This window comes from Salmo salar, chromosome 11, assembly GCF_965601325.2.
Source record: "Salmo salar chromosome 11, fSalSal1, whole genome shotgun sequence".
NCBI classification, from domain to species: Eukaryota; Metazoa; Chordata; class Actinopteri; order Salmoniformes; family Salmonidae; genus Salmo; species Salmo salar.
Window position 1 is genome coordinate 35,269,936 of NC_138301.1, and position 14,688 is coordinate 35,284,623.

General features: G+C 44.9%; 1 protein-coding gene and 1 long non-coding RNA gene across 16 annotated transcripts in view; one reads left to right on the forward strand and one right to left on the reverse strand.

The window, feature by feature from the left end:
• LOC106562517 (TP53-binding protein 1-like) overlaps positions 1–14,688 on the forward strand; it is a 36,476-nt gene that overhangs the window by 2,767 nt on the left and 19,021 nt on the right. For 2 of the 15 annotated variants that reach the window (XR_006757563.2, XM_045689417.2), the window contains exons 1-12: positions 3,840–4,495; positions 5,149–5,236; positions 5,859–5,907; positions 6,258–6,325; positions 6,534–6,662; positions 7,043–7,103; positions 7,998–8,173; positions 8,403–8,529; positions 11,429–11,523; positions 11,620–11,807; positions 12,743–14,165; positions 14,555–14,674. Coding sequence is in view for 14 of the 15 variants with exons in the window: in XM_045689417.2 (XP_045545373.2) it covers positions 4,313–4,495; positions 5,149–5,236; positions 5,859–5,907; positions 6,258–6,325; positions 6,534–6,662; positions 7,043–7,103; positions 7,998–8,173; positions 8,403–8,529; positions 11,429–11,523; positions 11,620–11,807; positions 12,743–14,165; positions 14,555–14,674 (2,707 nt within the window). In the remaining variant the exon portion in view is untranslated. Of the gene's footprint in view, positions 1–3,248; positions 4,496–5,148; positions 5,237–5,858; positions 5,908–6,257; positions 6,326–6,533; positions 6,663–7,042; positions 7,104–7,997; positions 8,174–8,402; positions 8,530–11,428; positions 11,524–11,619; positions 11,808–12,742; positions 14,166–14,554; positions 14,675–14,688 lie in introns of those variants that run through there. The other 13 variants (XM_082957891.1, XM_082957889.1, XM_082957893.1 and 10 more) reach the window with 13 other exon arrangements.
• On the reverse strand, positions 1,248–3,542 carry LOC106562519 (uncharacterized). Its single transcript, XR_001319046.3, has 2 exons — positions 3,282–3,542; positions 1,248–2,690 (listed from the first exon to the last, which is right to left on the reverse strand). It is a non-coding gene; the product is annotated as an uncharacterized LOC106562519 (long non-coding RNA).

A 14,688-nucleotide genomic window follows, 5' to 3' on the forward strand; every position in this document is an offset into this window, starting at 1 on the left:
GACCCAAAACACACGCCCAAGGCAACAAAGGAGTGGCTCAAGAAGAAGCACATTCAGGTCCTGGAGTGGCCTAGCCAGTCTCCAGACCTTAATCCCATAGAAAATCTGTGGAGAGAGCTGAAGGTTCGAGTTGCCAAACGTCAGCCTCGAAACCTTAATGACTTGGAGAAGATCTGCAAAGAGGAGTGGGACAAAATCCCTCCTGAGATGTGTGCAAACCTGGTGGCCAACTACAAGAAACGTCTGACCTCTGTGATTGCCAACAAGGGTTTTGCCACCAAGTACTAAGTCATGTTTTGCAGAGGGGTCAAATACTTATTTCCCTCACTAAAATGCAAATCATTTTATAACATTTTTGATGTGCGTTTTTCTGGATTTTTTTGTTGTTATTCTGTCTCTCACTGTTCAAATAAACCTACTATTAAAATTATAGAGTGATCATTTCTTTGTAAGTGGGCAAACGTACAAAATCAGCAGGGGATCAAATACTTTTTTCCCCCACTGTATGTACAGATTATATACCTAGTATATTATGTTCAAAATGTGTGTATGAGTTATTTCACTCAGCTCCCTTATGGAAAGACTCTATCCACCTTTGGTTTCACTTCTAACGTGCTCATTATGGGGAGAGCCAGCAGGAATTCACTTCTAACGTGCTCATAATGGGAAGAGCCAGCAGGAATTCACTTCTAACGTGCTCATAATGGGGAGAGCCAGAAGGAATTCACTTCTAACGTGCTCATAATGGGGAGAGCAAGCAGGAATTCACTTCTAACGTGCTCATAATGGGGAGAGCCAGAAGAAATTCACTTCTAACATGCTCATACTGGGGGAGAGCCAGCAGGAATTCACTTCTAACGTGCTCATAATGGGGAGAGCCAGCAGGAATTCACTTCTAATGTGTTCATAATCAGGGAGAGGCAGCAAGAATTCACTTCTAACGTGCTCATAATTGGGAGAGCCAGCAGGAAGGAGATGAGGAAAAGGAGTCCATTTCATAGCCACCGACAGGTCTGATTGGAGTGCCATTTTATAATGATGGATTGCATTTAGGTTTTCTACCAGTGTCTCAAGCACTTCATATTCTGGGGGAAACTCACCCCATCTATACAACTGCTATTGAACACAGTCTGTGACTAACCCTAACCTAACCCAGTGCCCTATCCACACATCACTCCTTCAAAGTTCCACTCTACCACATGTAGCCTATACATCAGCCAAAGTTCAAATATACATTGTCAGTCATATTATATTTTTTACTCCCAACAAACTGTTTATTACAGGAAAATGCAAACATCATTACAGATATTGTGTAACCTAACTCTCCAGACAGAGGATCTCTTCTTCTTCTGTTGGGCTGTAGAAGGCGGCTGTGTGCTGTTGGGAGATCGAGGGGAATGAGGGAGGCGATGGCTGACTGGGCAAACTCTGATCCGATACCACTTCCTCTATCATACAAAGGTTTCCTGAGAGCCCCCTCGTCTTCCTGTCCTCCTTCCGAATGTTCCTGAGCATGCTGGTTATCTGGCGTCGGCACTTTACCCAGTCTTTACCACATTGACGCATGTCTAAACGGCGAAACTTAGTGGCGACAAACTGTCTTATGGCAGAAAGTTTGTCCGGGTCCAGTTTGTTAAGGCCCAGTGCAGGAATGCCCTTGAGATTGCTGGTAGCGAGTTCACATTGGGAGAAGACTGCGTGTAGAAGGTATTGCACTGTTGCCCTAGGCGTCTGAAACTTGTGTGCGGTTCTAATTGTGCTTGCTGGAAGACGCACATTCCACTTCATGTAGCCCAGCCAAAGCAACTCATCCCTCTCTGTGTTTATGCTTCTCTGAATTTGTTTGCCTGCAACAGGTCTCCTTTGAGCTGACAGAGGAGTCTTCTGCAAAGGCTCAGCAGTGGTTTGGCTGCCAGGCAGATGGTTAGTCATTAGGTGGCTTTCTACTACGGCTTTGGCAAGCTGGATAGGTTTATCCTGGGCTAACACACATGGTCGCCTGGTTGGCTTCATAATGTTGTTATGCTGGGTAGGTTTATCCTGGGAGACATGGGTCACTTTGTCCTGACTAGCCAAGGGGCTACAAAGTTCTATTTGGACCTGTTATTCCTCTTCCTTAATCAACACTTGATCATAGTCCCCCTCAACCTTCACAGGACAAAGCTCCTCAACCTTCACAGAACATGGCCCCTCAACCTCCATAAGACATGGCTCCTCAACCATCCCTGTACATTGTTGGTTCATACCATTTGGTTTAGCCATGTTAGGCACTTCTCTCACTGTATGCGTTTGATTGTCTCTGTCTGTAAAGGTGTCAACAAAGAGAGAGGATTGAGATGCGTTCTCTTTATAAAAGTCTCTCTCCGCCCTGAGATCGACAGCTTCGACTTGCAGAGCATCATGCCTGGACTGCAAATCATTTAAGGACTTCCTCAGGACCTCACACGATACACAGGTGCCCAGGTCCTGCTCTTCAGTTTCTTCTGTGGTGTCAGCATAACTGTCCCTCGGGTCAGCACCTCCAACCTCACTCAGGTCAAGGCACTTCTTCTTCTTCACCGCCCTGTCATAGCTCTGCAGGTTTCTTTTCCCTTCTGTCTGAGCTGTGTTCGGACTCAAGGCATAGTCCTCTGGGCGAAAGAAGAGGGATGGGGCAAAGTCAGGGTGGTCCGGATGCAGGTTTGGTTTCTCTGAAATATGAACTCAAATTAGATTTTAGTCTCTTCAGACAGACACTTAAATTATTGCACTGGAAATGTGGTGTTCTATGCAGTTGCCTGTGTGAACTGTCTTTGACAGTTTACCGTACATCACTTCCTTCATGAAAACTCTGTAGCTTGCTAGCTCTTTGTCGGGAAACCAACCACTGTCATAGGGAATGCATCAAACTAACTGGCCAGCAGATCGACCGGCTTGCTTACAGCTGCCCTAGGGTCGGACAGGCTTGTTTAGATTAGAAATGGCTTGGATATGTACCTCAATCCAGGGATGCGAAATTAGTTGTTCTCCGAATTGTTCCCCGAATTATCCCAGCTGTTACACAGAGAAGATTGAACTGCTATTTTTTTGTTGCATTTGTTCAATCTTCTAGGTGTAACAGTTGGGATAATGGGCCAATTCGGAGAACAACGCATTTCTCACCCCTGGATTGAGGTATGTTTTCCAAGCCATACCTCACCCCGCCTCAATTGTCTTAATCTACACCGGAAGCCTGTCCTGGGCTAGCGGAGCTGTAAGCAAGCGGGTAGGATCTGTTGGCTACGAACTGACCATCAACTTACTCAAAACAAAGTGCCTCCCACAAATGCGAGAGATAGTAGGGTGCCAGTCCTTTCCCATTTGGAGTACCAATTTACCACCCACACGGGAAGGCAGATCTGGTTCGGGGTCTTCTCTCTTCACCATTTTTATCCAAGTTTTCCTTTGACTTTGAGCAATTTCGTTCTCTCCAGTAGGGAATCGGAAAAACCCTAACCCTCCTCCTTTCCGATATTGGGCCTTGCACCCCCAAACACAACATTGCATTTTGAAGGTCCGTAGCTAGTGGTTCAATTCTGGATAACGACGTTAACTAGCTAACATTAGATAGCTTAGCTAAGCTATCGTATGTTTATGCCAAATATTTCCCCTGTGAATGCGTTTGCGGGTTTCCGATTTCGAAGTTCTGCTGCCAGAACAGCCTTGTTTACAAATATTACGATTTCGTGAAATATAGCTAGCTGTAGAGTATGAAGCTAGTCGTTTTGCTGTTTTGGTATGACGACAGGGCCAGAAGCGTCCCAGATCAATCATAACCATCCGTATGTGTAGTTTTACCCCGAAATTGGAGAAAGGGGATGGGCTAATGAAATGATTGGGCTAGTTGTTGGACCACCAAGGTAGCTAGCTAGCTATGCCAAAAGGACACCAGCTCAAATTGTGGTTGCAATCGTAATTATGAAATATTATTTTTAGCAAACTAGCTAGCTAAGTAAATCAATATTATGCATTGCTGTTTTTTTATGGACTAGCTAACTAGTTTGCTCAACGTTTTGCTCTCAGTCATGTGCTGTGCTCTCACTTCCTAAACGTAGCTAGGCTAACTCGTTACCGGTAGCTAGCTAGTTAGACTAGCAAATTCTGTTGTGGTCTTCTAACTAGCTATTTATCGGAAAGGGGACTGCAAGTCCATGGCACCACACGGATCGATTCAGTTGTATTATATTGTTCATCTCTACCTAACAGTCGGGCAGTTGTTCCTATAATATCTGCCTTCGTTCTTTGTTTTGGCGCAGCAGCTACGCTACCTGCTGTCCGTGCATGCCATAATCCGATGGATCCTAGCGGAAGTGACCTGGATTCGAGTCTGCCCCATGCAGAGAACCCGTGCCTGATCGTGGAGGACTCCCAGCCCGACAGTGCGGCACTGGAGGACGACCCGGACAGTAGCTACCGCGCCTTGCTCGCCCGCCGCTTGTCCAGCCTGCAGCCCGCCACCTCCCACAGCCCTGTACTGGTGAGTAGCACGGTGTAGAGACTGCGGGAGGTAACGAGTGAAGATGGGCTTGAACCAGCAACTCATACAGGGAGGGGAGACGATAGAGGTATTGTTTTTGTCAGTTCCTCCTAGCCTGGTACCAGATCAGTTTGTGTTTTTGCCCACTCCATTGTCAAGCAAGAGAGCAGAAACAGACTGTCACCCAGGCTAAGTTCCTCCTAGTACCTTTGAGCAGGAACAGACGGGCACCCAAGCTAAGTTCCTCCTGCTACCTTAGTTTGTTGTCCGATGACCTCAAAGAAACTTTGGGGCATATCAATTTAGGTTGTGACATGACATTACTTACCTCTATAAGTCTTTACAACTGATCTAGGACTGGTTTTGTTGTGAAGCTCATATTCATTAATGTTAGGAGTGTGGGGATAACAGATCTCAAGTCAGTTGTCAAGAGCAAAAAATATCACTTGGCCCAATTTGAATCCATTTAAAATACATCCCTCCATCCTACCTGCCATGGAGTCAATACTGACACAATTGGATAGGTGACAGCAGGGTTTTCATCAAATAATCCAGTCATGTCAGATCAGTACTTGTTCTACTTCATGGGAAGGAGTGATGCCTGTTGTTCTAATATGAACAGGGCCACTGAATCCAGCCTTCTCTCTCCCCAGGAGCTGATCTCCTCTCCAGCAGGAAATCGATACTCCGAGACCGACAGCCAATCAGAGAGGGTCCAGAACAACAATCACAACGGGCCAGGTTGGTCTCTCAACCTGTGACCATAAAGGACAGAGATTGGATACCTGGGGCCGTATGTATAAGGCATCTCAGAGAACGAGTGCTGATCTAGGATCAATTCCCCCCCTCTCTATGTAATCCTATTCACTGGGATCTAAAAGGCCAAACTGATCCTAAATCAGCACTCCTACTCTGATACGTTTGATACATACGACACCTCACCATTTGAAGCTGTGGTTCTCTGTATGTAACTGCTGTGATGAGTATCCTTGCCTGGGACCCAAAGAGTTGCATTGGGTCTTTTAGTGGGCTAATGCACTCTTTTGGTGTGCAGGAAACTCATGTTCGAACCCTGTCGCTTACATAGATTTGGAACATTTAGTTGGGTCACTCCTATAGCAAACTAATGTACCCTCAGAAACACTAAAAGTCCAGGCTGCTAAGTTAAGGGCACAGAAAATAGTAAGTGTGAAATGTAAACTCTGGTTTCAACCATTGCAGCCATTATCAGAGTAATAACATGCATATAGCCTATTGATAGCACTGGTTTCTCTGTGATAACATTGAAAGCAGTTGATAGCATTTGTCTCCCCATAGCAGACATTGAATTCTGTCTTAAACCTATTGAATGTATTTTCTTTAGTCAACCAGGAGGAAAGTCAAGTCCTAGAAGTTTGCTCCAATACAAGGAGGTAGGTACTAGGATAACATTGTCACCAAGATGCAGTGAATTGAAGCATTTGTAAGAGCATTGAGACAGCCAGCTGAGATGTTTGAGAAGTATGCTGCATTCCAAATGGACCCTGGCCCCTGTCTACTACCTAGACACTCCTGTAGATCTGAGAGGATTGGATAGGTGGACGCAATATGGTGACATTTCCACCTAGCCAATCAGAAGGCAAGATGACTCTATAACGCTTATATCTTTCCAATCACCTCCAATCTACAGAGGTAGCTAGGTTGTAGGGGGCAGGATAAGGGTCGGTTTGGAATTCAGCAATAGTCTGCTTTACGTTGACATCTTGATCCCTGACACCATCAGGTGTGCTACAGAAGACATGGCCACGGAGTCTGGGGCGGACTCCACTACACACTGCGCCCAGTCTGAAGGTATGAGCAGTTTTTAACAGAGAAAGAAATAACCATCTGAGATATGTCTCTGAGATAATATACTGTAGATGTGTACGTTTTCAAATGCTCCATCGATGCTCTTGTTGGAAACATTATTTTTAGGCTGTGCCACTTTTTCCTCATCACCAGATCAGTATTGCATTTCATGAATCATGATTTTGAGCTGTTTATGTTGTGTGTATTTTAGGAGGAGTGTCCAAGTTTGATTGTCTGGAGCTTTCTGAGAGCCAGGGTCTGGGTGAAGTGGTGGGGAACAGTCAGGAGGAGGAGGGCCCTACTGCTGCCCAGACAGACAGCCAGAGACACAACAAGCCAGGTAACAATACTAAGTTATCTTTACTTCTCTTGAGTCCATGGTCGTGTTTAGTAGGTGGAAAACCATTTTAAACTGGGACAAACAGGGTGGTACTACCTGGGTCGTATTCATTAGGCAACAAACTGAACTTCTGAGGAAACCGGAAAGGGACTACCTGAACTTGTCCAGTAAGAAATTAGCTTTTATTTCATTTTCTGTTGCAAAATGTTTTGATACAGTGTGCCTAATGAATATGACCCTGAACATGTTCATGAAGAATAAGAACACAGACATATTTTTATTTTCCGTTACAAAATGTTTTGCTACAGTGAATTGGACCCAGTTGAAATCTTGACCAAAGTGAAACATATTTTGTTGACTTGTCATTGTTTTGTCACCAGGTGAACAGAAGAACACAACCAGGGGCTTGCCTTCAGGCAGTCAGGACAGCAAATCCAAGAGGTGAGAATATCCATCGGTAGGATGCATACCTACAAGACCATATATAGTCATAAAGCCTCCGTGTACCACAAGGGCTCGAGAGTCAAGCTTTAAAGGTCCAGTGCAGTCAAAAATATGATTTCCTGTGTTTTATATATATTTCATCATTATCTGGTTTGAATAATACTGAAATTGTGAAAATTATGATAATGCCCTTCTCGCGTAAGAGTTGTTTGAAAAGGCCGCCTGAAATTTCTGCCTGTTTTGGTGGGATGGAGTTTTCACCTGCCTGGTGACATCACCAGGTGGTTAATTAGTTAATAGACCAATAAGAGTTCCAAACCTCTCTGCCATTAACAGCTAGTTTTCCCCTCCCAGATAGTCCTAGCTGGGAAATAGTTTTTTTCTAATAAGCTATTTTTGTTTCTTTTGACCATTTTAATTTAAAACATTCACAGTAAGATACTTAATTGTTACCCAGAAATGATTTGATATTGAGATAAAAACGGCTGCATTGGGCCTTTTAATAAGAAGGGCTGAATCTGAACATGAAAAGTGCACACCTTAATTGGAAGATTCACGTGAATCACACATTGATGTTAGTGGGACATTGGTAGTCATTTTATTCGGCCGCAAAATGATAGATCCATACCTTACAGATTTACACATGCTAGTTCTGTTGCTCAATCCCAAATCGACTCCTAGATGATATCTTATGCACCTGTGGAGCTCTGGGAAGATTTGATAGATGTAAGCAATATGGTAATGAGTCTAACTTGCCCAACAGGCTAGGTGGAATTTTCACCATATTGCTTACACATCAACTTCTCTCAGATCTCCAGAAGTAAATAAAAGGTCTAAGCGTTGATTTGGAATTGTGCATTAGTTTAATAAATTGTCTGGTTCTTGCCCCAGGTCGGAGGTGAGCTCTAGCAGCTCGTCGGAGCCCCTGGGTTGTGCCGGCCGGGAACTGAGTGTCCAGGCTTTGCTCCACTCACAGGGCCTGCAGGCCTCCGAGGACCAGGATCCCAAAGGGGACGACTCTGAGCTGCTGTCCTCTCAGGAGGACCTTTTCGACACTGACAAGACAGGTGGGCCATCCATCTATCCACCCATCCAAACTATCTGTCTGTGTTATATACTGCCAGGGCTTACAGTACTTCTCCAGTTCAAGCAGCTCTTGTTGGAAGAGGTTAAAACAAGTGTAGTCTGTTGTTTACAAAACAATTTGAAGGCGAGCAGTCACAACTGTTATCAACAGTTGACATGAACAATTGATCACAAATTAACAGATGATAATGGGGTTCTCTCTCTCTCTAGGCACAGGGGTGGACAGCACAATGTCAGAGCCAGAGAACCAAGGCGTGCCCACCCTGACCCCTGCCCACACCCTGCATCTGCTGCACCTCTCTGGGCAGGGCACCCTGGTGCAGGAGAGCCTCTCCCAGTAAGACCTCTCGCACCTCAACACTATACTGCACACTCCCACTGAGTTCCAGGGATGCAAACTAGTCACCTTTTGGTGAAATTCGCCGTTTTGAAGCCAAAATAGGTGACCTACGTGATTCATGTAGATCCGATGAGAAAAGTTTGGGGGGTGTTGGATCACTACTGGCTGTAACAATCGAGTGATGCGCGTTTGGAGCAATACTGTCTGTATCCAAGGCTCAGCCAATCGTTTACATAACAATAGAATGCAGCGCAGCACGCGACTGAAGAAAGAAGAGACAACCAATTTACTAGTTACAGCATCAGCGCGCGCTCTGGAAAGGCAGCTTGTCAGTTAGAGCAGGTCGTCCCCTGAACGAGAATGAAGAGGTAACGTTAGGTGAGAAGCCTGACCACGGAGACGGGGGTGAGAAGGTGATGAAGCGTACTCCTTCCATGGCCTCTAACTTCTCTTAAATACAAGTAAAACTAAATGCATGCTCTTCAACCGATCGCTGCCTGCACCTGCCCGCCCGCCCAGCATCACTACTCTGGACGGTTCTGACTTAGAATATGTGGACAACTACAAATACCTAGGTGTCTGGTTAGACTATAAGCTCTCCTTCCAGACTCACATCAAACATCTCCAATCCAAAGTTAAATCTAGAATTGGCTTCCTATTTCGCAACAAAACATCCTACCGATCCTCGACTTCGGTGATGTCATTTATAAAATAGCCTCCAATACCCTACTCAATAAACTGGATGCAGTCTATCACAGTGCCATCCGTTTTGTCACCAAAGCCCCATACACTACCCACCACTGCGACCTGTACGCTCTCGTTGGCTGGCCCTCGCTTCATACTCGTCGCCAAACCCACTGGCTCCAGGTCATCTACAAGACCCTGCTAGGTAAAGTCCCCCCTTATCTCAGCTCACTGGTCACCATAGCAGCACCCACCTGTAGCACGCGCTCCAGCAGGTATATCTCTCTGGTCACCCCCAAAGCCAATTCCTCCTTTGGCCGTCTCCTTCCAGTTCTCTGCTGCCAATGACTGGATCGAACTACAAAAATCTCTGAAACTGGAAACGCTTATCTCCCTCACTAGCTTTAAGCACCAGCTGTCAGAGCAGCTCACAGATTACTGCACCTGTACATAGTCCATCTATAATTTAGCCCAAACAACTACCTCTTCCCCTACTGTATTTATTTATTTTGCTCCTTTGCACCCCATTATTTCTATTTCTACTTTGTACTTTCTTCCACTACAAATCTACCATTCCAGTGTTTTACTTGCTGTATTGTATTTACTTTGCCACCATGGCCTTTTTTGCCTTTACCTCCCTTATCTCACCTCATTTGCTCACAGTGTATATATACTTATTTTTCTACTGTATTATTGACTGAATGTTTGTTTTACGCCATGTGTAACTCTGTGTTGTTGTATGTGTCGAACTGCTTTGCTTTATCTTGGCCAGGTCGCAATTGTAAATGAGAACTTGTTCTCAACTTGCCTACCTGGTTAAATAAAGGTGAAATAAATAAAATAAAAAATAAACTTCATGAGCTGTAACCGAAAAACAACTGGCATTTGGAAAGTTTGAGGTGAGGGAGAAAGTGTGGTGGAACAAGTATTAGTATTGTTATGTATCTTGCTAGCTGGATCGAATTATCCGTTAGCTAGTGTTACCTTTCTTGCCTCCCCTCCAGACCGTAGTCAGGACGGCTCAGGGGAGCCTTCACTTGCTAGCTCCAAGGCCAGAGCAATTTATGGATGCTCTGGGGTAATTCCCACATTTGGGGATCTTATCCTCTGCTATTGACGAGTTAGCCTGGAATTCCACTTAAATAGTTGGCTTTTATTAAAACTTGTACATCATTTGAGGTAGTCCGAATGACAAAATAAAATAGTGGGCAAACGGAGCACAACAGTCCGGCTACATCCCCGTCACACACAATTGCATTCAAAAGCGAAAGTTAACTTACTACGTTACCCATAATACACTTATGTGTTTTAAAGCTCTACCCCTACTTTACCAACACTAGCCAGAGAAATATTGAGAAACATTAGCCAACTCATCTGATCAAGTAATTGAGTTTATGGTGTGAAAATTAGCTTGCTAATAAAGTCAGACAGCTAACGTTAGCTAGCTAACATTAGTAACCTAACCAGTTTGCTATAGTATTAACTGATATTCGACTCCTTGCCGTTCCTCAAATTATAACGCGTTAATTGCTTACTGGACCCTGGCAATCTGTGTGAAATGTTAACTAATGTTTCCCCTCTACAGTATGTCGTTAATTTTCAGAATGAAAATAGAGGTGAAAGGAACACTACACACTTTCTCTCTTTCTCACTTTTGCTGGCACATTGTAGAACAGTGTGTCCACAGGCAGAAAGTGTACAATGTAATAATGTTCAGTGTAGCCCAAAGATATAGTTTTTGTTGTGTTGAACTTGACAGTAACACGTGAGTGAGGGAGGATTATATATATATTTTTACTCAGTGAACGTTATTTTTGCACATGTAGCCTTGTGCACTTGATTGATGTATATATTGGCCACTATAATAGAGCAAAAATATAATGCCTGTTTGTTTCATTTTATTTCTACTTTAAGATGTTTTTTTCCCAAGTGCAATATTTATACTGATCATGTAGATCATATTCTTTGTTGTTCTTAATTAGTTAAAACCTGCATTTTCCCCCTGGCAGGGATTTTTTTTGAATGTTTCAGAGCAAAAACAAAGTGTCTTGTTTTTGGGCCCTCATGAGTTTGCATCCCAATTGGTCAAGTTGAGGTAGTACTTTACCATTTCAAAACGTTTTGTCCCTACCGAACACAACCAGCGATTCTGTTTTGTCCTCAACAGAGGAAGAATGATTGTTGCGTTCATCTTTGCCTTCTCTTCCAATAGGAACTCTGTTGACTTTGTAGCACCCAGCCAGGAAAATTTGAGCAAAACACCTTTTATTGTCCCCAATTCACCGACAGGACAAGAAAATGAACTGGGTAACTAAACTTTATTTTATCCAGTTGACATGTCAGTTGTTTTAGTGTCTATTCTGAAAAATAGAACTCAGTGATAGACTTCTGGTTACCCCACAGGTGCCGACGAACCAATGGACACCTCTATGCCTCCGGAGGACCAATCGGATGGCAAGGAGGAGGAGCCAATGGACATGGACCCAGCTCCTAAGTCACACCCCTCGGCATCCACCCCAGTATCCCAGAACTCCCCAGATTTTGTGTTGGAGAGGACCCTCTCTCTGCCTACCCAGCCGGAGTTCTCTCATGTACGTATCTTTAATCCATTGACCAGATAGTGGGGAAAAAATAGATTCAGTTAGCACTGAACTCAATGGCCGTGTCCGGTTACCCGTTTTTGCGTACTAAATAGTAGGCTGTTTGGGAATGTGAAAAATATAATGTTTTATAGTATGAGTCATTTTGAAAATGTAGTTTGCTTTAAATGCCTGGATGTCATTCGCATGGCTTTTCATGTAGTAGGAACTCAGACCAATGTGTGTTTGACAACAGCTCATAATCATGTAAGGGTTTGGGCTGTACCAAAATGAAAGAATGGTGGGGAACAACCAAATTGTGCATTAGATGACATCTTCTCAGTATGGATGAGCCTAGTATTATTTTTTGACAGTTTAGTAATTTAGCAGAAGCTCTTGTCCAGAGTGACATACAGTTAGTGGATTCATCTTAAGATAGCTAGGTGGAACAACCACATGTCATAGTAAGTACATGTTTCCTCAATAAAGTCTGACACACAGTATGTTATGTGTTGCTTACGGTGTATGTTTTTACTTAACAGTTTGTTCTAAATAGTATGATTTAGTATATACTTTTAGAAAGTATTAGGCAAGAATGTGGTCTTTACGTTTTTCTGTACACAACTTTCACCTTTGAATGTAACTATATATTTTTTTTAATTTAAATTTTAGTCGTTCAGCAGACACACTTGTCCAGAGTGACCTATAGTATTTGTGGCAATTGAACCCACAACCCTGGCGTTGCAAGTGCCATGCTCTACCAACTGAGCCACATGGTACCACATAAATGGAGACCAGGGACCTACCCCTATCTCTCTTTATTCTTCCCTTATTATGGATTATGTTGGTTTATTATGATGATCAAGAATCTCATTATTCAATCAGGTTAAGTCCTATAGGTTCATAAAACACCATCAATTTAGTTTCTTCTTTTTCCCTTTCCAAAGGATGTATTTGTCCCAACCCAGAGCCAAGAGGCTGGAAGCAGTAGCATAGCTCCACAAGAGACGCACAGCAGGGAAGTGACATCATCATCCCAACCCACAGCACTGGATTCAAGCTCACCCAAGATGGCTGCTGCACCCGCCCAGTCCAAAGCACCCACAACAACTGACCGAGAACACTCTGTGACTGATTCTTTCCAACTGGAGCTGTCTGTGAATACTCCGAGCTGTAGTCTGCCCCAGCAGGCTTCCATGCAGGCTGGGGGGAAGGATGTCGAGGAGGACAGTCAGGCTACACAGATAGAAGGAGGTCTGGACGGACCCCTACGGATAGACACCAGTGACTCTGTCATTTCACGTAACAGCCAGAAGAGGGAAAGTAACGGGGTCCCCTCCGACCCAAAAACCCCTGCTATTTTGCCTAAAGTTCCTCAGGTGCCTGACTTGCTGAAGACTAGTGGGGAAAGTACCAGGAGAGAGGAATGTAACACTTCACAGAAGTCTGACACGCACAAACAGACAACCTTGGATGTACGCAACGTGAATATAGGCGACGATGGTATCAATGTGACCAAAACAGATAGTTCTCAGAAGCAGGATACCAAGGCCTCTTCCCCCTCTCCCTCCTCCCAACAGAAGCTTGAAACCATAGACGTATTCACCCCTAGCAGCTGTGTGCAGAAGACGCCTTCTTCCTCGAATAGCACTCCCTGTAGTTTGGCCTCCCTGTCTCAATCCCAGTCTGTTTTCTCACAGATGTCTCACGTGGGGTCAGTGAAGGCTCTCTCGCCGAGTCCTGGTGTTTGTGTAGACTCCAGAAGAGATGGAGGAGGAAGGAGAGAAGTAGGAGAAGGAGGGGGAGTGGGAAGCCCGACGAGCTCACAGAAAAACCGGGACCCGTCTAAATCCATACAGTCTTTATCGCAGGAGCGTGGAGGCACTGCTACCAACAGCCCAAAGGAGAAAAACAAAGCAGATGAAGAAGAGGAGGAAGAAGGGATGGAGGAGGGGGGAGAGAAGCAGCAGGACAGCACGTTGGGGCCCGAGGGCTCAGGCCTCTATCTGTCTCTCTCTCAGAGCCAGGTGCTTTCTCCAGAGCCTATGGAGGAAGAAGAGGAAAAGAGAGGGAAGTTCCCTGTCTCGCACTCCAGGAGGGAGGGAGGAGAGGAGGAGAGCTGCAGCAGCATCATTGTGCTGGAGGAGAGCGAGAGGAGCTCCCAACTACTGGAGAAGGAAGTGAAGTCGCCGTCGAAGGTGGACACGTCTCAGCCAGTGGCAAGCCGGCGGGGGTCAGTGTCGTCCAATGGCACAGGGTCACAGCTGAAGGACACCCAGCTGGTACCAATTGGACTCGCCCAGGCTAAAAAGGAAGGGTCTAGGGAAGCAGAGGGGCTCCGAGACAAGAGCCTCAGTGACAGCTCTGGAGGTGAGAGGCCTAGATGCCTGTGGAGATATCAGGTGACTCAATAGCATTTACTTGATTCCTTGTGTCCTCTCTTCTTTCTTTCCTTCTCAAAACACATTGTAGGAAAAGATCAGAGGGGAGGAACCTCAGACCTTCCCTCACCTCCTCCAATGCGTTTTGAGGAGAGCAGACACAAGGAAACGAGGAAAGACTATTAAGAATCCATGAAGTAGATAGAAGTTTGTTTTTGTCCAATATATTGTGTGTAGACCGGGGTTGGGGGATGGGGTGGGTCACCAGGGGTATGTTTGGGATGGTGGGTTGGGGGAACATCAGTGGTATGTTTGGGATGGGGTGGGTCACCAGGGTTTTTTTTATTTTTTTTATTTATTTCACCTTTATTTAACCAGCAGAGATTCCATTCCACTTTACTCTCCCCAAAGAAGGCGAGCTGATTGGCCCTCCTGTGAGTGCCACTCCCCCTCTGATCAGCCAGTTGAAGCAGACACCGAGACACAGCACTCCGATTGGTGGGTTGCTCCCC